Here is a 23,648-nt window from a genome sequence, read left to right on the forward strand (position 1 = left end):
CTTTTCCCACCTGTCTTGCCCTATGAGCCTTTCCCAGACGTTGACTTCAGGAACAGCAGAAGCAGCTGGGAAGAGAAAAGAGGAGTTCAGGGATATTTGTTTTATAAAATAATTTTATAAGTTGTGTGTCTTTGCTTCTCAGTTTTCATTGTGCTATTTTACGCACTGTGACCGGCTGTTATTTTTATTGATTATAGTTTAGAAATCATTTATTATAATTGCCAAGAATGAATTTCTGTTTAATTACTATTTGCTGATATTTGATTTTATTGTGTACTGTTATATTCTAATGGATTATTGAAAATTACTTTATTTGATATAAGTTTTTTATTTTAGAGTTAGGTTTTTTTATCATGCCATTTTGTATTGGATCAGATTGTTATAAAGTGTGTGATATTTGTTGTTTCTTCAGTTTCTGTATAGTAAAATAGAAAGGTAATATACAAATTAAAAGTGAAATTGAAAAAAAAGTGAAATGGAGATACCAGATGGTAGGTTTAAAATGAAGGCTAAACCAGAAAATTGCTTGGGTGTAATTATGGCCAGCCATTGACCTTCTGCCTGAGTTCTGGTTAAATAGCAGAGTTGGGAATGGGAGGTTACAGGAGGCACAATGCTACACCGGGAAAAAATAGTTCTTTCAAAATTTAGAATTTAGGGAAGAAGGGGGAAATTTGATGAGCTATTGTGAAGGCTATAACCAACTTAGTGGGCTGGCTAGAGGCAGGCTGGGAGAGAGGCATGGAGATGTCTGAGAATCCAGTGCTGGACTGCTGTGAAGGACGAATGCTGTGAAATCTCTCTCCATTGAATGCTTCTAGTGTAAATATGTGTAAATGAATCATTAACACTTTGATTCATTGAGCTCTGGTGTGACCACTTACTCCTGGCAATCCCCACCTAGAGTCAAGCATCGTCTTCGTTGATGATCCCCAACTCTTCACTTGGAAATCTCCCTCCCAGTTGCCACCCTAGTTATTTTTGCTAGTGCTACTTTCTTTCTACTTGGTCTTGCACCTCTAAACTCAGTGTGATTTGAGGAAAGCAATTCTGCTGGCAAATATTCAGTCTGACTGATTTGGAATTTCTCCTTTGGGTACTCCCCTCCCCAAAATAAAGAATCACTGTGGCTTGGGAATACCTCTTCTTTGTTCCTTACTTTGGATTCGCCTTATTGCTGATGGCTCTAGCTCCACCTCCTTTTGAGGTCTTTTCAGGCATATCATTGGGCAAGCTCATCAATAACTTGTTCATCTTCCATTTGTTAGTTTCTATTTGCCACTGAGCAGCTGCTTGGAGTCACAGGACTCTGTTTACATTCCAGAGACCTTCCAGACTGTTGGAAGTCTCACGGGAGGGGAGACGGGATGTGACGTTAGTGGTTTCCTGTTCCTTTCTTCCTTTGTTTCAGTTGCTCTCTGCTCTCATAGAGAGAGGATGTATTTTTCTTTGCTCTCTGCGTTGTTGTTGTTTAGTCGTTTAGTTGTGTCCGACTCTTTGTGACCCCATGGACCAGAGCACGCCAGGCACTTCTGTCTTCCACTGCCTCCCGCAGTTTGGTCAAACTCATGCTGGTAGCTTCGAGAACACTATCCAACCATCTCGTCCTCTGTCATCCCCTTCTCCTTGTGCGCTCCATCTTTCCCAACATCAGGGTCTTTTCCAGGGAGTCTTCTCTTCTCATGAGGTGGCCAAAGTATTGGAGCCTCAGCTTCACGATCTGTCCTTCCAGTGAGCACTCAGGGCTGATTTCCATAAGAATGGATAGGTTTGTTCTTCTTGCAGTCCATGGGACTCACAAGAGTCTCCTCCAGCACCATAATTCAAAAGCATCAATTCTTCGGTGATCAGCCTTCTTTTAGTAATAAAGCATAGCATGTAGCCATAAATCTCATCACTTCTGCTGCTTTGAAACTCTGCTGAATGGGGGAACGTGCCTGAGGCCTTATCAAAGGCTCAGGTCATTAATTATTTGTCGGAGGGCGATTCCGAAGGACTCAGCCGGAAGATGAGCTTTATCAGCTTGGCCGAGTGGAGATTCCGACACCATTCACATGATCTCTTTTCTTGCTCTTTCCAGCTCCCACCACTCTCAGGGGTTGTCCTTAATGCAATGGCATCCATGTCTGTTTGTGGCAGATGCTGGCCCAGAATACCAGTGCTCAAGTCAACTTTGACCACTGTAGACTAAATTCATTCCCATGAATGCTAAAAACTTTCAGCTAGCTGCCACCTTGTATCCTTTTGTTCACATCTCTCCCACTTCCTTTTTTTTTTAAAAAAATTGCTTCATCCAAAAAGATCTCAGGATAGTACACATTTCTATATGTTTGGGAAAGTTATTTGTACATGCTGCTCTATGGCTTCTACTTACATGGCCATAAAGAAAATTTGCATGATGATTTCTGTTATCAAGGAGCAGGTTTTCCTTTATATTTTGATACAACTGGACAGCATTTTGAATCAAGATGGCAGACTGAATTTTTCAAAACTACACTTCTTTTGTTTTTTAATAATGATAATAATAATAATAATTTATTATTTATACCCCGTCCATCTGGCTGAGTTTCCCCAGCCACCCTGGGCGGCTCCCAATCAAATGTTAAAAACAGTACAGCATTAAAAATTTAAAACTTCCCTGAACAGGGCTGCCTTCAGATGTCTTTTAAAGATAGGATAGCTGTTTATTTCCTTCACATCTGGTGGGAGGGTGTTCCACAGGGTGGGTGCCACTACTAAGAAGGCCCTCTGTCTGGTTCCCTGTAACCTCACTTCTTGCAATGAGGGAACCACCAGAAGGCCCTCAGCGCTGGATCTCAGTGTCCGGGCTGAACGATGAGGGTGGAGACGCTCCTTCAGGTAGACAGTGTTCCTGAGCAATGCCAGGAATGAGACTGCTGGTAATACCATAAAATAACAAATAAAATCAAACACACAAAACAAAACAAAACAAAACAAAACACTCTCCTACTTCCTTCAGTGATTTACCTTGCAACTTCCCCTTAATTTTACTTTTATCAGAAAACCGCTCCTTTTTTTGGAAAAGTGTGGGCTTTGCATCTGTTACTCCCTCTGGGGTAACTTACAAGGACAGTGACCCAGATTGAAGTTACATGTGCTGGATTTAAGTGCATTTTGGTAAATGTGCCAGTTTCTGACCCAGCCCTATCCAGACTTTCAGAAGAAGAAGCCTATCCTTTGTGAGAATACAGCCAGGGCTGATGAGAGGGAAAGTTTCCTCTAATGCAGGTGTGGAGAACCTTCGATCCTCCAGATGTTGCTGACCTGTTGCACCCATCAACCCCAGCAAACATGGCCAATGCCCATGGAGTTGTAATGGATAATGGATAGTTCAGTAACGTCTGGATGGCCAAAGTTTTCCCACGCCTGTTCTAGTGCTAGATGTATATTTTCCCACAGTTATTTGTGTTCTATTCAATATTTTCCCTCCTTCACCCCTGCTTTCTTTTCTGCATAAATTGGATGGCAGGCAAACTTTTTCCCACATACTGATTGGAATTTGATTTAGGGTGCCTAATGCCAGATAATATTCCTTTCACCTTGAGCCTGCAGGCTTCAAGTTGACCAAATTTACCTCACAGCTTGCTCCACCTGGGTAGCCATATTCTGTTCCATCCCCTGCCCTTGCCAGTGTATATTAATAAAAGAGGCATTGTCTATGTTAACGTCACATATCTGTATTTATTTTGGGTTAATTTCATTGGGTGTGGCTTGATAGTCTCCTTTTTTGCACTGAAATAAAAAGTGTGGAGAAATTTGAGATGCTCATCTTAAAACTGTTACATACTCTCAGCTTTAATCATAGCTCAAAAGCATTTGTTAAGATACAGCTCATTCTGTAAGAAACAGAAATATGTCTTGCCAGTCAGACCAAAAAAAGCCAGACACATCATTTTAAAAACAGCAACAACCAAACAAGTTTTTAAACAATGTGGTTGGATATATTCTATTTCCCTTTTGACAGAAATAGGAGAAAATTGATATAATGTGATTGGGCCCAGACATTACGCATTTTTCTTGTTTACCAATGTCTAACATCATATATTCCATTTGTACTATATCAATAAAACAGCACTGTATCCCCCTTCCCAGGCTTAACACATCTTAGCTTGAAAAGTGATTTAAACTGGATAGCTCAGTCGGCAGAGCATGAAATTCTTGATCTCAGGGTTGTGGGTTCAAGCCCCACATTGGGAAAAAATATTCTGGCATTGCAGGGGGTTGCACTAGATGATCCTTGTGGTCCCTTCCAACTCTATATATAATTCTATCATTTTATTGATATAAATAAGCAATTCTATATTTATGATCCACTAACTCAGGCAGGGTCCATAGGATATGGGGTGGGGTGAGAGAGAAGTAACCTCATACTGTCATAGCTGTCAACTTACAGATTTGAAAATAAGGGACCAGGAGCCTCAAAAATAAGGGATCAGCAGCCAAAATAAGGGATTTTCCCAGCACAGGTATGTTCAACTTCTGACCCCCTCTGAGCCAAAGGCAGAAAGCCCAGCCAGCAGCCAAACGAAGCCTCAAGCAGTGGTTCCCACAGTGCAGCAACCTGGCAAAGGGGATGCAGCAAGGAAAACCACCATCACCTCTCCGCTGGGAAGCGCTGAGCAAAGGCGAGTCCCCAGGCAACAAGGCCGATTTGATCGGCACAAGGCATGCAAGCTCCACCCCCCAGTCATTCTTAGACTCCTTATTGGGTGAGCAACGCAGCCAAGCAACACAGTTGGAGCCTCCCTCCTCCCTGGCCGGCAGGGAGGGAGGGAGAGGAGCTGCTTCCTTTGAAACCCGGGAAATTTAAGAGACATCATCAATAAGGGATAGCAGCGGGACACAGCGCTGGGATAAGGGACTTTCCTGCCAAATAAGGGACAGTTGACAGCTATGCATACCGTGCACCCAGCCCTCTGAATTATGACCATCCATTGTGGAATTAATATGCTAGGGATGGTGTGCTGTAACTGAGTGCTGAGTTCAACCACATCCTATGCCGCCTAAGTTGTTAGGAGACCCCTGCTCCCTTCACAAAGCTACAATTCTCTGAGTAGTTTAACAGTCAATCCCTCTTCCCGAGGAACTCTGGAAATCGTAGCTCTATGAGGGGGAAGGGGGTCACCTAACAACTCCCAGTACCCTTAACAAGCTACAGTTCCCATGATTCTTTGGAAGAAAGTCGTGGTTGTTTAAACTGGTATAGCAGTACTTTAAATGTATTGTGCAAACCGGACCAAAGTCTTTTCAACAGTCCCCCTTCCCTCACCTATTATGGGATGGCACTCTTTAGGGAAATGCCAAGTTAATACTCTTCTGGGTTTAAGTCTCCATGATGTTTAACATGTGTGCATTTGATGGCTCTTTTAGTTCTGTGCTGTACATAGTCAAATTTTATTATACTAGTTTTGTATCTAGGCTTTATGCTGGCTGACTTATTTTTAAAGGTTCATTCTTTTTATTTCTACGATGCCTCGGTAATTTATTTTAGGAGGATATCTGCTGGAAATGTAAAGAAAATGATGGTACCTTTTCATATGTTGTGGTCCTGTAAGGTAATAAAAGAATTCTGGGAAATGATATATAATGAATTGGGGGGGGGAATGTTTAAATTAACCTTTATATAAAAAAAACCCCAGAGGCTTTCTTACTAGGAATTGTAGGTGCTGATATTCTGAGGGAGCAAAAATGACTTTTTATGTATGCAACGACAGCCGCAAGGATGCTATTAGCCCAGAGATGGAAAGAAGATCAAGTCCCCACCAGAGAGGAATGGCAAATTAAACTGTTGGACTATGCCAAAATGGCAAAATTGACCAGAAAGCTCAGGAACCAAGAAGACCAAAACTTCAACAAAGAATGGGGGAAATTTATAATCTATCTTGGAGGCCATTGTAAGGAGATGAAACACTAGCAGGACTGCAATAACACTTGAAATGTAGCAAGGAACTATGGAGACAATGGACTTATACAAAATATGAACTATGGAAAAAGATGTAGCAGAAAAGGTTTGGTAATGGGACCCATCGAGGGGAAGGTGGGAAGTCCAGAGATTCAGAGGAATCTCTTAATTGTTGATGTGTATGGTTGTATTGTTATAATTTTATATATGTAAGGTAATGGTAAAGGTACCCCTGCCCGTACGGGCCAGTCTTGCCAGACTCTAGGGTTGTGCGCTCATCTCACTCTATAGGCCGGGAGCCAGCGCTGTCCGCAGACACTTCCGGGTCACGTGGCCAGCGTGACAAGCTGCATCTGGCGAGCCAGCGCAGCACACGGAACGCCGTTTACCTTCCCGCTGGTAAGCGGTCCCTATTTATCTACTTGCACCCGGGGGTGCTTTCGAACTGCTAGGTTGGCAGGGGCTGGGACCGAACGACGGGAGCGCACCCCGCCGCGGGGATTCGAACCGCCGACCATGCGATCGGCAAGTCCTAGGCGCTGAGGTTTTACCCACAGCGCCACCCGCGTCCCAATATATATGTAAAATCAAATATATATGTAAAATCAAATAAAAATTAATTTCGGGGGGGATTATGAGGGACCTTGTTGTTGTTGTTTAGTCGTTTAGTCGTGTCCGACTCTTCGTGACCCCATGGACCAGAGCACGCCAGGCACTCCTGTCTTCCACTGCCTCCTGCAGTTTGGTCAGACTCATGTTGGTAGCTTCGAGAACACTGTCCAACCATCTCGTCCTCTGTCGTCCCCTTCTCCTTGTGCCCTCCATCTTTCCCAACATCAGGGTCTTTTCCAGGGAGTCTTCTCTTCTCATGAGGTGGCCAAAGTATTGGAGCCTCAGCTTCACGATCTGTCCTTCCAGTGAGCACTCAGGACTGATTTCCTTAAGAATGGATACGTTTGATCTTCTTGCAGTCCATGGGACTCTCAAGGGTCTCCTCCAGCACCAATGAGGGACCTTACAAACTTAATAAATAAATGCATTATGGCTCTGACATGACTGTTCAGCCAGGCAAAAAAGTGAGTAGGGGGTATTGCCTCTTCCCACTCATGTGACTCGAACTCCTACCTGCTGCAGCTCAACATCCAGTCCTGAGAATGCTGTTGATGGTGTCTGTCTTTGGCTCTCCTTCTTGCACAAGATCCCAGCTGGATCAGACCTGAGGCATTTAGCCCAGCATCCTGTTCTCACAGTGGCCAACCAGATACTTATAGGAAGCCCACAAGCAGAAGCCAACTGCCATAATATTGTCCCCACTTGTGATTCCTAGAAACCAGTATTCACAGGTGCATTGCCTCCAACATAGCTAGCAGTAATCCGTAGCCCTATTCTCTATGAAATATACTGTGTGTCATACATATAGGCATATACGGTGGATACATGGCAAAAGTCTTTCCCTCCCCTGAGGGGTAATATTACCTGTATTATTATTATTATTATTATTATTATTATTATTATTATTATTATTATTATTAAAATTTGTATACCATCCTTCATACAAAGATCACAGGGTGGTTCACAACGTAAAAATGCAAAATGAAAACAAATAGAATATATAATAGAACAAAATCAATCATCCCCCTCCCACAGACACATTTTAAAGGCCATATAATATAGCAGACAGAGGAAGAATCAGAAGGTTTTTGCTTTCTGAATCTTATTTTTCTATCATTCTCTTTTAACCTCTTTTCTATTTTTTTATTATTTCTTTTTCCTTCTCTATTTCTCTCCCTCACCCCTTTCTGTGTTTTTATTGCATCTATATAAAAGTCTTGATTTGGTGAAAACATGGGGAAATATATCAAGTTTTATATTTTTCTCTATAAACCTTATTAAAATTTATGTATTTATGTATTTATTTATTTATGGCTGGCCGTAGAATGTTAATCAGCCAAACGCCCAGTTGAAGAGAAACATTCTTGCCTGGCACCTTGGGTTGGTGTTGACCAGTGCAGAAAATAAATGTGTGTGGTACACATAGGAGCAGCAGGCCCAGAGCGCTTTCATGTTGTTTTTAAGTCCTCCTCAGCAGACACACTAAAATGAATGAATATGACTAAGTCTATTAATTTCAGCGGGTATGTTTTGAGTGAAACATTGCAAGGCTGGCCCATCCATGAGGTGGACTGAAGCTCAGGGGGCAGAATCCAAGAGACGCCACTGTGGGCACCTCCACCCCCACTGAAACCTGACTTACTGGGGTCATGCAGTTGGCTCCCAGGTTCCGGCGAGTCCTTGCAAGAGCCCCATGCGATTTTGCAGGGCAAGATCTCACTGGAACTCAGAAGCCACCTGACACAACTGCATGACCCCAGTAAGTGAGACTTCAGTTGGGACAAGGGGCAGCTTCTCAATTCACCTCAGGCGATGAAATGGGACAAGCCACCCCTGCTTGGTTGAATACCACCCACTGAAACCAATGTACTTAAGTTAGTCATGGCCATTAATTTCAATGGATCTAAAGAAAAGAAAAGAAAAGGGACGTGGGTGGCGCTGTGGGTTAAACCACAGAGCCTAAGACTTGCCGATCAGAAGGTTGGTGGTTCGAATCCCGGTGACGGGGTGAGCTCCCATTGCTCGGTCCCTGCTCCTGCCAACCTAGCAGTTTGAAAGCACATTGAAGTGCAAGTAGATAAATAGGTACCACTCCGGCGGGAAGGTAAACGGCATTTCCGTGTGCTGCTCTGGTTTGCCAGAAGCAGCTTAGTGATGCTGGCCACATGACCCGGAAGCTGTACGCTGGCTCCCTCAGCTAATAAAGCGAGATGAGCGCCGCAACCCCAGAGTCGGCCACGACTGGACCTAATGGTCAGGGTTTACCTTTAACCTGAATAGGACTGGTGTTCAGCACCACCTGTTACCTCTGCAAGCCCTTAGAACAGCCTTTCTCAACCTGCGGGTCCCCAGATGTTGTTGAACTACATCTCCCATCACCCCTAGCTAGCAAGGCCAGAGCTCAGGGATGATGGGAGTTGCAGTCCAACAACATCTGGGGACCCACAGGTTGAGAACCGCTGCCTTAGAAGATATTCTGTGTGTGAGTCGGTCTTAACCTTGCTTTATAAGACTGGGGGGGAAATATAATAAAATAAGTAAAAAATCAGCTCAGACGCTATCTTTAGGAACTCCTTATGTATCAGTAGTGAAATAGGAATGACTATATTTTATGGGGGGGAGGGAGGGAGAAATCAAAGTGAGCATTGTATTAATCAGGAATATCTATGCAGTCCATAAAACAAGTGAGGTCTGCAAAACATGAAAAACAGAGTGTGCGCCCATATGTGCAGAAATGTAGTAAATGCAATAAAACATCCACATAGTGAGGGGTTGGGGAGAGCAGCATCTCTTCACAGCTTCTTGCTTATCACACTGCTAAGTTGAACACCTCTAAAATGATGTGATAGGGGCAGACATTTTCAGAAACTGGAGGGAGCTTTTTGGCCCAGCCTTAATATTTATAGCACAATCCTACATTTGTTTTAGCAGAAGCAAGCATTCAATGTCACTTACCTCCAGGTCAATACATTCAAGCTTGCAGCAATGCAAAGCAATACAATAGATGTGAACTCGGAAGAAATTTGCATTGAATTCAATAGGTCTTACTCAAAGAATGCATGTGCATTATCAACAATGGGTAAATTTGGTTTTCTCTGAGTTTCTTACTTTCCCAACTTTAAATTCAGTTCTCCACATTTCCACATAAGTTTGTGGTTTTTGATTTTTAAGGTTCTCATGAAAATTCATCAGCGTTTTAGTGTGAATTTTCACATTTCGAATTTTGTATATATATATATTTATAAAGGAATTTTGTCCATGCAATGTATTTTTGCATGTTGTTTTCTAATACATGCATTTATAGGCACACTTTACCCTAATATATGTATTTTTGTACACATCACTTGGCAGGAGAACTGCATTGCAAAATTTGGAGAAGTGTGAGTTTCGAAGGATGGCTGCATTTCCGTTCACATATTGTTTCAACAAGTGAAGATTTGGTAAGGTGACCTTTAAATGTGAACTGCATCAAATTTACTCCCTTTCTCCAACTACAACTTATTAATAATAGTAGTGATATCTTTATTAGTAGTCAGTTTCTTTTGCTAAAGCGAATTACTAAAAATAAGGGAACACCACCAAAACCAGCATAGTCTTCTTTCTCCTAGTGGAAAAAAAAATCAAAGTACTCATCATGTAGTGTGACATCACATCTGCATCTCCACGTTTCTTAGTTTGAATATCCTGTATTGACAGTGTCTTGTGAAAGAATATTTCTAATTCTCTATACAGAACCCACAGGCAGGGGTGTGTAGAGATTATTTCCATGGCAGCCCCATGATAAATTCAGCAGGTGTTTTCACTGCCTATCACATTACCTGTTCACATTACCACATCTCCCTCTTCATTCCTAGGAGCCTATAGTTTTGGTTGTGAAATCAGTGATCTAATGTAAGAAATAAGGTGGTAGTTCAATCAGGTTGCAGGGCCACAGGCTGAGTTTTGTGAAAGACATTGCAGCATTGTGCCAATTGGCATAAATAAAGTATCTGGTGCAAATATTTCCTTTTCTTTCCCCCAGAGAGGCTGTTTCTTCAGAAGGTCAAGACATTGCAGAGAAATTAACATTTATGTCAGCTGCTACATAAGCAAACCTCTGGAAGCTTAATTAAGATGTTTTATTTCGTGATGATAAATAGATCCGAATCGTGTAGGCAACACTTGGTATATATTTTCCTCTTCCTGTTTTCTAACGACTTTTAGACTACTTACGGCTGAATTGATTTAACAATGCATTTTTTATAGTATGTAACCATTCAGCCTTAAATAGTCAGAGCCAGAAGTGGGGGCGAATGAATCCATCAAAGTGTAGCTGGTTCACAAAAGACGAGCTTAAACAGGAGGGGAAATGCAGGTCAGAGTAACAATTTGGCACTGTGTCAGTCATGCATGGGCACTAAACTGCCTTCTTGCACCCAGAACAAGATGCTTCTGTATGCATGACGACGGACTGAAGCCTCCCATTTGATTTCCGAACAGATCTGAACTTGTGCGTGCAGGTCTTGCCAATGTCTTTTTATTTTAAAAAAGGAACTTTTCGGGGGGGTGCATTTTCTTTTTTTAAAAAAACATTTATTGTCATCTTTTTATTTATAGCTAGAAGTTCTTTGATTTGCTTGAAAGGCACCCAAGAATAATAATAGTAACTGTGAACTGAAATAGATACAAACTGTACAGAATAAATAGTTCATATAAACCTAACTAAGCTTTGTAGTAAAATAAAGCTGTCGTGCTTCATGTCACCTTCATCTGGAGAGCATCTTTGTGAAGTACATCCCATTGATTTCCACAGAACATCTGTCAGGCTGCTCGTATTATTTTTGCTTTTTTAGGTTTACATCTAAGTTGTTGGGAGGGGGATAAGTGTGCACCAAAAATGTGGCTTGTGTATTCAACAAATGGGTGTGTGAAAACACAGATGTAGCCGTCCGAGAGCTAGACTTGATCGTACCTCCTTGTCAAGTGCATACTCAGCAGAAAACCCAGGACAGTTGCAGTGTAATAGCCGAAACAGCCTGACAGAACTTGCTTTCATGTAAGCATGCTTAAGCATGCAGACAAATCAATGGCTGGGACCCAGCTTAGTCACTGGCAACTATATGTTCAGCATTAACATGACATAGACCCAAGATTCTGGAGTGCTAACGTTGTAAATATAGATTCCAGCAATTTGCTTTAAAACAAGTTGCAAACCACACATGTGTACTTTTTCTTTCTTCCTTAAAGTGCCTGGTATCACTTTCAAACCGGACCTGATAAAAGCTCTTTTGCTGAGTAATAGTAGCAAATATGGAGTATTTACACAGATACACAAATAAGATCTTGTTGCTCATTGGTGTACTTATTTGCATGTGACATTTAACTGACCACAGTGAATTGATGTTTCATCCGAAGTATCCACATCCATAACGGGAGTCAATCATATAAATAATAATAATAATAATAATAATAATAATAATAATAACCCAGCTCATTGATTTACTAATATATTTACAATAAATTCTCAGTAGCTTTCCAAATTTCCTCAGGTATGAGTGTCAACCAATGGTGCACAGAACTCTATAGCAGCATTATATTGAAGACTGTCCAAAAAAACAATTAAAATTGCCTACTAGGGAAAGTAACCAAAAAAGAGAGTTTTGTGTATGTCTTTTAGGATTCCTAGATAAAACATGTACACAGCTTTCCCCCTCTTTCTGAATATTCTAACAGGTTTTCTTTTTAATATAAATAACATTCCAAATAAAAGGTACTTAAATATTGGGGGACCTTGGGGTTGTACAGTTAAATACCTGTTTAAAATCATATAATTTATCTTGTATTTATTATGTGGCAATCTCATGTGCGATCCATAGACAATACTCATACATGTGAACTAATTCCTAACCAATATACACTAGCCTCTTGGAACCAGGTATATAGGTGCATTTTAAAGAAAATTTAGTGTCGAGGTCCGGGGAACAAAAGTAACCAATGCTTCAAGCTTTTTTCTTTCTTTTCTTTCTTTTCTAAGCGAAAAAAATGAGGGATTGCCATGCAGGTCTCGAGGAATATGGCCAGCTGAACTTCCTCCCAGAATCCAGTTGCCCAAAGTTCACATTTAATGTGAGAATGAGACACAGAGCCTGCAAACTTCCCCATGGCTTCACACAGTTATCCCTGAGAGTTTCTTGTCACTCGGATTACTACTGTGCTTAAAGTTCTGATTGACGACACATTATTATAAGGCACTTTTATTTACAAGTTCCGAGTTAAGATAGAAGAGTTTTTGACTTAATCCTTCAGAAAGGGTCCCTTTTATGTTTGCTGTTCCAAAACCTCCAGGTAATCAGGTTCAGCATGCAGGTTGGCTTTGAGTTCAAAATATTCGTTTTTAGTCTGTTCTAGTAAAACTTTCCTTGGCCTGGAGTACATGAGTGTCTCCATCAGCTTGAGCTCCTCGTGAGCTCCTGGATAGTGTACCTCCATATCAGGGTGTAACTGGGCTATGTTTTTCCGTAGATACTCAGTTATCCCCAGTTGCTGAAGTTCTCTTTCTTTCTCAAGAATGTTCCTGTACAAGGAGCTGGCATCCTGGAAGGAAAGGAACTCAGCCGATTGGTCTGTAGCTTTATATTTGACATTTGACCCCGTCAGAGGGGAGGAGTGCTCCCTCTCCAAGAGGCCTCTGCGGAGATGTTTGGAATCATTCAGCTCCTTGTCATTCAGCTCCTGTTGATGGTCTGTAAATTTGGGGCTGAAAGATGGGCTTCGATAAACTTGCACCATGGGGCTGAGCATACGCTGTTCATACAAGCTTGTGGCCGGGCGCTCAGTGGTGTGATGTGTTGTTTTGTGACCATACATGCTGTACTGAAGCTGCACTGGGCTGTTGTCCCGCATCTGTTCGTCTGCGTGCTTCTTTTTGTACCTTCTCCGCCGGTGTAGGACTAGGACGACGATACCAGCTGCGCAAAAAATGATGGTTACAAAGACTATCAAAAGCCCCAGGATTAAAACTGAAAGAGGAATTGCATCGGTAAGTGATCGCAGAATAGTGTCTGCCGTATTGGTGGTGGTTGGTGACGTGGTGACAACTATGAAGCTAGCATGAGTTGCGGAAGGTGGGCTGTTTATTCCGGGACATAGCACGTCACTATTCAGAGATTTCAGTTTCTTTTTAGCCAAATGCCTTGGAGATGTGCAGAAAATGTCGCCCGTCATTGTGTTTCTGTTCAGCTTTTGTATCCATTGCTGCAGCCCAACTGAGTCACAAGTACAATCCCAAGGGTTGTCTTCAAGCTCAAGTTGTACGAGTAAATCCAGATCATCTAAGACATTCCCTACAGGCAAATGTGCAAACTGGTTGGTTTTCAGATTTAGCCTGGCTAGAGGAACTCCAGAAAAAATGTGGGCTGGTAAAGTCTGAAGAAGGTTATTATTTAAATAAAGGACCTTTAGTTTAGGCATGGGATGAAATGTCCCTGGTAAAACTTCCTTGATGAAATTATATTCAAGATACAAATACTCAAGGCGCTGCAGGCCTAAAAATAAATTACGACTTAGCTTGGTGAGATGATTCCCATTGAGATATAATTTCTGCAATCTGGTGAGATTGAGGAAGGATCCTTCTTCTAGTATTTCAATACGGTTGCTTCCCAAGTGAAGCAAGTCTAGGCTGCCATAGTCTACAAGGTCTGATTTCAGTAATGTCTGAATTATATTTCCAGCTAGTATTAGCTTTTTAGGATTTGGAGGAGGAGGTCCTAAATCTGACAGGCTTTCAATGTTTTGTTCTTGGCATTGCATTAAAATCCCTGAAAGGATATTGCTAGTGCACTGACAAGGGATCGGACAATATACACCAGGAAGCAGAGTAGCTGGCTTTGTTACGTGAAGTGTTAAAGCAGTTTCCCTGGTAGGAACCCTAAAAATAGGTATTACCTTGGTTGAGTAGTGACTATCACTTATTGACGTGGTAACCACCAGTGGTAATGACCCTGATGGGGCATCAAGATCATTTGTAGGGTGAGTGGGACAGAGGGATTCTTTTTTTAATCTGCTTAAAATGCTGCCTTTCAAAATAGGAGGGCTGTGGCATACAACATCACCTATTATGGACTGAGGAGGCATGTTTTCTAACCAAGCTTTCAACTCCACCAGGTCGCAATTGCAGACCCATTTGTTATCTTCCAACTGAAGGTCTAGAATTCTACCAATATGTTCTAAAAAACCAACATAAGGTAGAGTCTGCAGCTGGTTCCCACGAAGATCCAAGTGAGTTAATGGCACAAAGCGAAAGACGTTGGAAGGAAGAAACTCAATGGCATTGTCATTTAAAATGAGCACCTTTAGCCTGTTGAGCTTGCTGAAGGCACTTGATTCAATTATTGTGATGAAATTGTTGTCGGCTTGAAGGAATTCCAAGTTCTCCAGCCCATGGAATGTGTCTTCTTTAAGTACTTCTAACGAGTTGTGATTGATATGAAGTTGCTTAAGGAGACTTAGTCCATTAAATGCTCCTGGTTCAATGTCTACAATGTAGTTAAATCCAAGATGGAGTGAGAGAGCATTGATGAAGCTGGAGAAGTCATTCACATGTAACATGGTCAAACTGTTGTTGAGAAGACTAAGGTGGAAAGGCCGGGATGGTGGAACATGTACTTGAGATAACTCCTTGATGCCTCTTTCTTCACAGTTTATATTAAAGACACCATCCTTTTCCTCACAGGAACACAGCATATCACAAGAGCCAATAGTTGATGGTAAAGCTGGTTTGGACTGTAGTACATCACAAGCAACCCCCATCAAACTTAACGTAATTATCCAGAGCTTCATGGTCATCCAACAGCTTCTGCAAAATAAAATACAGATATATACCTCATTTTTATTTATTTTTTGAAGGTGATCATCACAACATTGGAAGGCCTCCCCCCCCCTTGCCTGCCCACATGCTCCAATATACAAACCACCCACTGAAGTAGCAACTCCTATCAATTGAAACATTATAGTAATTCTCTAAGATGAAAATGGTCAACTGGTTGACCATTGAGTGCATCCAATTCCCAAGTTATATTTCCCCAGTTCTGCAGAGTAACATTTCTGGACACCACTGTGTTCTCTGCTTATTGGATAAGCAACTTTCTTTTCCTAAGGTAGGGTGACTAAACTTCACCCAACTATTCTGAATGAATGTTGGTGTTAAGAACTATGATATTACTCTCTTTTCTTGATAACTACCATAGTTCTTCCTTGAGGAGTGTGAATGACCCAGGCTTAATAAATTGGCTACACCTCTGCTCTGTGGAAAGGAAGAGTTACAAGTTGCCACTTGCCAGTAGTATATATCCAATAATTGATACCTTGTACCATAGATGGACCGTGGAAAAACTGAATTGTCTATTTATTTCAGTGCAAAAAACTTATTTAGAAGTTGAATGAAAACAACAAAGGAAGAATGCTGTCCCCCAACATTGTCACAGTGAATGCCAAACATCCGAATGATCAAACAATTTAAACTTTTAGCATAGTAACAGTTGAGTAAAGGTAAAGGGACCCCTGACCATTAGGTTCAGTCACAGAAGACTCTGGGGTTGCGGCGCTCATCTCGCTTTATTGGCCGAGGGAGCCGGCGTACAGCTTCCGGGTCATATGGCCAGCATGACTAAGCTGCTTCTGGCGAACCAGAGCAGTGCACAGAAATGCCATTTACCTTCCCACCAGAGTGATACCTATTTATCTACTTGCACTTTGACGTGCTTTTGAACTGCTAGGTTGGCAGGAGCAGGGACCGAGCAATGGGAGCTCACCCCGTCGCAGGGATTCGAACCGCTGACTTTCTGATAGGCACATCCTAGGCTCTGTGGTTTAACCTACGGTGCCACCCGTGTCCAACAGTTGAGTAGCAATGTTTTATATGTAGAATTTAGGTCAAGAAGAAAAAGAAGTCACAGAAAAGAGAAAAAGTTTCATATAAACACCTCAGTCTTGCGTGGATTCATAGGACTCCCTTTCCACTACAAAGTGACTCCCCATCTCCAATCATCTCTCAGTGGAGATTTACAATGATTCAAGGATTGTAAATCCTACTACAGCTCCAATATTCACCTGGCAAGGTTATAAGGGTCCATTACATTCTACAGCATGAAGATAGTTGCAGCATGTTCCAGTAATGTCAGAGTCTAAACCCATATGAGAGACGCCTGTGACATGATTCCTTACCATGCCAGCATTGCAACATGGCAAGGTGACTGTCTAGTCTGGTCTTGGCTAAAGAACTAGTTAAATTGTGTCCATTACCAGTGTTACTTTTCCATTCTGTTGACTTCTGTGGCAGCTAACATGGTACTTTCTATAGAGTTAGATTACCACTCTCTTCGTCCCCACCAGCATGGCCAATGGACCGGGGCTATGACAGTCATAGCCCAGCATCAAATCTGAAATACACCACATGGTTCTTCTACCATGGTGAGCTGTGTGTATCAGAAATCATTTATTGAATAATTCAAATTCCTTAAATACAAAACACAAGTCACTTAGAAGTTACACATATACAGCTACAGCTATGTGTCTGACACTCCCAGCACAATCCTATACATGTCTACTCGGAAGTAAGTGCCAATTGATTCATTCCCTATTTGTGATGCTCCCTTTCATTTGTGAAGTTTTTTGGGGGGGTTTTGGGGGGGAATGGCATCACCCACAAACAAGACAGGGGTATCAATAGACTTAGGGAAACACACAAAAACGAGGGACTCCAAAATAGCCCAGTGAGGACTGAACCTGTTCCATGGAACAATGGATCAGGTGGGAAAGAAAACCAGGAGAGGAGAGAACAGAATAGGCTGGCAGGCTGGAAGAACGTGGCTAGTGGAAAAGGTGGGGTTGTAGGAGCTCAAGAGACTTCAAAACACTGATCAACTGGCAGACAAGCAGTAGCTGCTGGCTGAGATATAAGGCAAGAAGCATAGAAGGAATAAAGACGGAGAGTGGAAGGTGTGCAATTATATCCCCGTGTCTCCTCCTCCATTCCCTTTTCCCCATTCCTCTCTTCTATGAGCAAGAGAGGATGGAGGAAGGGGCATTCAGATGCAAAATGATCAGAGAGAACCGTAACTTATATTTGGATAAATCATTTCCTGGCAAGGCCAGCCAAGCATGTTTTGCTGCCTGAAGCAAAGGACAATATGGTGCCCACACACAAAAGCCAAGTGGACAGGCAGCTGGATCTTATTTAAATGCTGCTCACATTCTCCACAGCATCTGGGGCATCATCCTAGTTTAGATGTGGCCAAGTTGGGGCGCGTCGCACATACATGGGGGTACGGTGGTGGCAGTTGTTATGCTATGTATTTTGCATTTTCATACTGTAAACTGCCCTGTGATTAGGGGTTTCAGAGGAACAATGGGCACCTGCTGCCTGAACCAGTTGCTACCCTTTGATTAACGGTAGGGCCGGATTATTTCCTAGTTCACGCTTAGAAGTCTTATTTAAAATGTCTCCAGGCTGCCCATCAATAGGAAAAAGATCAAAGCTGAAACTGGCCCACAACCTAGGATCTCCTATACCCTTCAAAAAGATAGCAGGAAAAAGAAGAGAGCAGGGTTGTGTGTGTGTGTGTGTGTGTGTGTCAGTAGTCCTGCTAATGCAAATTCCTAAGCAAATGCAGTTTATTGTCACCATACTGCAGGTTAGGAGAACCTAGACTAAGAGACAGTGTAGTACAGGCAAGGGGATATGATGAATACTGCAGGCCAGGCTCCAAGTTGTCTACAACAACCATGCAGCGGTTGTCCAGAGGCACTAGACCCCTTGCTACAGATTACCAGCTGAGAGAGCAGCTTTCCATTGTTTTGATCCTCATGATCCAGTCTGGGCTGAGGGCGGAAACAAAAACCTGCAATTAAATCCACTGCTATAGCCCTAATGCAGATGGGTATAGCTGTGGACTGTGTTGAGAGACAGTCACTGCAGTCCCAAAACATAGCCCCTGGTTAACAATGTATGCCAGAGGTAGAAGTGGGGCTGGGGCTGGTGTGGATTCCTGGTCAGCATTCTCCTATATGTCTGAAGATGCACCAAAGATCACCTGCCCCCTCAAGTCCCCCTCCCAGGCCAAACTGCTTGCACAACCTTCAGGCTTCATTGGAATGAATGCATGCTGATTGGCTGTGCTGTCAAATGTTTTTAAAGTTACCTAAATTTTGCACGTGAAGAAAGAGCAAGGACAGCGGTCTTCGAGGGCCCCACCACAGGTAACATACATGCACCTGGGGCACGCTGCAACATTTTGTTGCAAGGCATAACTTGTCCTTACTTTAAAGCATCATCTCTTAGTTTTGCCCTCCAGCTGTTTGTGTGTATTTGCATTTTAGGTACATCTAGGAAAATAAGTATAAGAAGAAAGTGGGAAAAGACGGGACAAGCAAGCTGTGAACAAGATGCTGATCTGGATATATTAGACATTTTCATCTACATTATTAATTTCACTCAAAGGTAAATATGGCACAGAATTGCTATATTTACATGGATGATACTGCCTCCTATGGAATTCAAAATGTGCATTGCCTTTAAAGGAACCAGTTTTTGGAAATGTGGAGCTGCTGAGCAATATGTCCTATTAAACACGTTTAAATGTGGGAAATTAACTGTTGTACTAACACAGTTCTTTAATATAGTTTGACTTGCGACTGCGTATTCTTTACTTATCTGTATGTGTTTACTCAGTCATGTTTGAGTATCTCCTTTTGTTTCACATGGGGTCATCTGTTCGCAATGTATTAACAAAGTAAATAGTTCCATATTTCCCAAGTAAAGAATTTCTGCTTCGGAAAGGATGTTTGGAAACACATTTAGGCAAGCTCTGTTTTGGTACACTGCTTATTATAAGGCAGGGAGCAATAGTCACCTTCCAGTGCAATTCTGTGCATCTTTACTTAGAAGCAAGCTCCAGTTACTTCAATGGGGCTTCCTTCCAAACCAGTGTGCATGCAATTGCAGCTTCGACTTCTCTGAAGTGGTGATATTGATGCCCATGAATCTAGCCTATAATAAGGGGGTAAAAGGGTTGCAGTTTTGACAGATGACATCCAATTTGGCTCGGAGACTCAGTTCAACATGCAACCACCCAGAAAGGTGCTTTATGCGGAAGTTGAACTTTTTCTTCATTTTCTTCTACAAAGCATTTGTGTGTTGACATCTATATGCACATGTCCAGGATTGAGGTCATGTCTTCAACCACTGTGAAATCGTGTGTTGCTTCCCTGCACTCATTTGGGCAATTAGTGCCATTCAATAAAGGAGATTTTGCGACAGATTTTAACCCGATTGTGCTTGAGGAAGGCATATTGCTGTAAAGTGCCATGAAGATGCAATAGTAGGAGAGGAATATTGCCTTCAAGTCCTAGCTTGTGGGTGTCCTCAAGGCATCTGGTTGGCTTCTGTGGAGAAGAGGATGTTGGACCAAAATCCCAAACCTAATTACCTGGGTGTAAGCCCCATTGAACTCAATGAAACCTACTCAAATAGCCCCTGGTGATGGACCTTTCTGATTCTCTTATATTAGGCTACCAACATTAGAGTCTTTCTTAGGGCTGCGGTATTATTTAGCTTGGAGGGATTCACTTCCAAGTTAACACGTACAGGATCAGTCTGTTCAACTACAGATAGCAATTTTGATTCATTGTTGTTGTTGCTGCTGCTGTTAAACATGACTATAAGCTTCATTTCAGAAGCATTAAGCCAGAGAGCATGGGTGTGCGTCAGATTGGCCCCATAACTAGTGGAACTCACAGTGAAATCCTATATAAGCCTACTCAGATGTAAGTCCCATTGAGTTCAGTAGGGCTTATTCCAAAATAATCGTATATACCATTGCAGCTTCAGTCTTAAAGGCAACTATCCTAGTATGCCAATATTTTGAATGGGCCTACAAGTAATGATGTGGGTTTTTTCTTGTTGGTGGGGGGGGTGTTGTCCATAAAGGGATAAATGCACATATTTTGGATCAAACAAAAGAAGTTTCTTGCCCCACTCTAGAGTCTAAATGTCTGCTTCTCCTTAACTTTAGTACCCTCACCCCAACCAACCTTGCTGACTGATGAACAAGACCCAGCATGCAGATCCTGTTTTACCAAAGGAGTTAGTTTATTACCAGCCATTAAAACAGAAAGTATTCCCCACTTTTAGTACCCAAGGCTTTGTTTTTGATAACCTAACTTCACAAATAAAGCTTCTTGTAAACACTTGTCTTCAGCAAAGCAATTGGGTCATTAATTCAACTTTTATTTTCTCTTAACTGTTCTTCTGCTAAGCAGGCAGAGCACACTGAACATACTTGTTATGATGTCCTTGGGCAAAATTAAGAGAAGTAAATCAACATGCATTAATTTAAAGTGCATGTTGCATCGAAGGACGCTTTACATACATTTCTGAAGATGAAAGCCTTCCACGTTTTTTTTTTTCTGAAACACAAATGTTTAAAAGTATTTGCAATTGGCTAGAAAGGCATTCGCCTCTTAATCATTGTCATACTTTGGCTGGGTAAAATTGCAATAAGTCTCTTTCTCTTTCATACACACACACACACACACACTTTTTTCTCCCTCTGCAGATAGATTCTTGGAGCTTCTGTCTAGTCCTGGAAGACATCAACTTACTATCTTAGATTTTGTCCTTCCATCTGTCCGCCTCATCCCCAGCCTTCAAAAGCCATTGCTAGTAACACAACTGCAAACAAAAGCCTATTTTGGCTAACATATTATTTACATTTTAAAACTTCTACCCCATCAAACATAGCTTTATCCATGCATGGATGGCCCCCTTGGGGCTGCTAACCTTGTATTATAAATATAATGAAACTTCAAAATATCCAAAGTGGCACAGGAGTATAACTTACTTCATATTGCCCATTCCAGAGAAATGTCCCTTGTACGTATTAATTCACTTGCTTAGTTGAAGCATTACATTCCCAGTGCTCTAATTCCATAGATGCTTTCAAAAACTACCTTAAATAAATGGTTCCATTTTGAGCATGACAGGGAGGAGGGAGTTTGGGGAAAACCTAAGGAACACCAGAGGTTTTCTCCACACACACACACACACACACACACACACCCCACTCGCCTCCACTGCCTCTTGGTAGATTTTTTGCACATTTTTGCATTTTCAGGAGTACTGATTAATGAGTGTCCCTAAGGCAAAGTTTCCATACAGATTGAAGGCAATAAATCCATCTATTTTAAACAGAAGCAAAAATCAAATACATTTCTTGTTTCAATTAATGCTTATACAGTTGGTAGAAAGCGGATATGACGGACTACAAAGCCTCAGGTTAAGGAACGATCACTTGAATATGGCTATGTGCTCCTTTGTCAAATTCTGCAGGCAGCTACAGTTTACTCTAGGATCTCAGAAGGAATCTAAGGGTTTGGTGTATGTAAAGTCCTTTTCGTGTGTGCCACTGCAAATGCCACTCCTTAAATCTCTCCTTCCCTGCCAGCCAATTTCTTTTAAGATCCTTCCATGCACAAAATATCCCCAGGACCTATGCAACACTTGAGGTGCCATTCTATAAGTTTTGAGCAAATATTTGCTCTAACAGGAAATAAGCACCTCAAACTAACTCACTCTCTCTCTCTCTGTGTATGTGTTTGGTGGGGCGGGAGAGAGAGAAACAGAATAGGTAGCCAAGGTGATTTTTACAATGCAAAAAAAGCTGGCTATGGTTAAGTTAATTCCTAAATGAAAGTCTCCTTACCTGTACAGCAGCTACACCCACTGACACAGCCGGCGATGCACAGAGTCGCTCTTCGTATACAATCCCGTTCCTTGTTATCTCCAAAAAGGAGCCCTTTCCAATCCCCCACCAACCTAGGTTAAGGTCTCTCTTTGCAGGGATCTCAAGCGTGGCTGCAGTTCCTTGAAGTTAAAATCCTAGATCCGAAGCAGGACAGATCATATTTGACTGAGAGCAGAGAGACAGAGAGAGGGGGGAAATTAAAAAAAAAAAAATCTTGCCGGAGGTGGAGAGGGGGAGAACGACGCCAGGGAGAAAGAGAACCCACTACACCATCCTGTAAACAGTTGTCCCTTTTGCTCAATTAAAATTCACAGCAGACTTCCCAGCTAGGCTGACTTTCTGCACGTAGTTAACCATTTGCGAGCTTCGGGATGCAGTAAATAAACCCAGCGCTCCGCAGGACTTCAAGCGATCACTCCTGGCTTTGCAAGAAACGCAATATGTATCTTTAGATGCTTTAAGGATCCAAACTGCTGCGATGCACGCTCTCTCTGTGTGTTTCGCTCCCCTCTCTCTCTCTCCCTTCGGAGAGTCTTTCTTGTTAGCTCAGTTTGTTATTAGTCAGATTGCCAGAGGCTGGGAGGTAGTAGGCGTAAATAAAGAGACTTCTTGGCTTTTGACTCAGCCTTTAAGCCCTTCCCCATCGCGGAGCGTTAATCTGCCAGTGTCATTTAATACAAGATCCATGCAGCTCCACCTTAGGAAAGCTCAGCTCCTCCTCCTGCTACTGCAAATTATCTCACCTTCTTCTCCTTTACCCCCTTCTTAACCCTAACTCCCCCCAACCCTTGAAAAAGAAGCAAAACACCTGAAGCACCTCAAAGAAAAATACTACTCCATCTCTCATAGAAAGCAAAATAAATATTCATTTCTGGGAAGGAGGGAGGGATATTCCGACAGCATTTATCAATGAAAGATTCTTGTTCCAATCTTGATCCAAAGGTCTGTTGCAAAGGCTCAGAGATTGTTCAGCCATTGACTAGAGAATATTTTTCTCCTACAAAAGAAGACTCTCTGTGATTGATTACCTGTCAATAGAGAGAAGCGTTTTGCCTAAAGTGTGATAAGTGGTTCATAGATGCTGCCCTCTGGTCTCATCTTCTGGGATGTTTAACTGGTGTAGAAGTGTGGGTGTTTTCATGGGTCGGACTGAAGCAATCCTGGGTTTTTACAGAGGCAGGCAGAATGCAGTAATTGTTCTCCAGAAATCCCCCAGTGCCCTGTGCTATGGAGAGGATCAGCTTGATTTCTAATTGACTGCTTTCCAAATGTTAGCATAACCCGCTTGCTTTAATGCACTGGCGGCAGAAGCATCCAGCCGTCGGAAGAACTGA

At 42.1% G+C, this 23,648-nt stretch overlaps 1 protein-coding gene across 2 annotated transcripts; it reads right to left on the bottom strand.

The window, feature by feature from the left end:
• Positions 1–12,000: 12,000 nt before the first annotated feature.
• SLITRK6 (SLIT and NTRK like family member 6) lies at positions 12,001–23,041 on the bottom strand. 2 transcript variants are annotated; one of them, XM_053384556.1, is made up of 2 exons: positions 22,273–23,041; positions 12,001–15,368 (listed from the first exon to the last, which is right to left on the bottom strand). In XM_053384556.1, the coding sequence occupies exon 2, from the start codon at positions 15,356–15,358 to the stop codon at positions 12,833–12,835; it is 2,526 nt and encodes an 841-aa protein (XP_053240531.1). In that variant the 5' UTR covers positions 15,359–15,368; positions 22,273–23,041; the 3' UTR covers positions 12,001–12,832. The 2 variants fall into 2 exon arrangements, with proteins under 2 accessions (XP_053240531.1, XP_053240532.1); XM_053384557.1 differs by lacking the exon at positions 22,273–23,041 and adding an exon at positions 20,941–20,961.
• Positions 23,042–23,648: the final 607 nt, after the last annotated feature.

The sequence above is a fragment of the Podarcis raffonei genome, chromosome 4, assembly GCF_027172205.1.
Source record: "Podarcis raffonei isolate rPodRaf1 chromosome 4, rPodRaf1.pri, whole genome shotgun sequence".
In the NCBI taxonomy this organism is placed as follows: Eukaryota; Metazoa; Chordata; class Lepidosauria; order Squamata; family Lacertidae; genus Podarcis; species Podarcis raffonei.

Bases quoted from the DNA above. Each gene is read 5' to 3' on its own strand.
- SLITRK6 (XM_053384556.1), bottom strand. From the start codon at position 15,358: ATGACCATGAAGCTCTGGATAATTACGTTAAGTTTGATGGGGGTTGCT.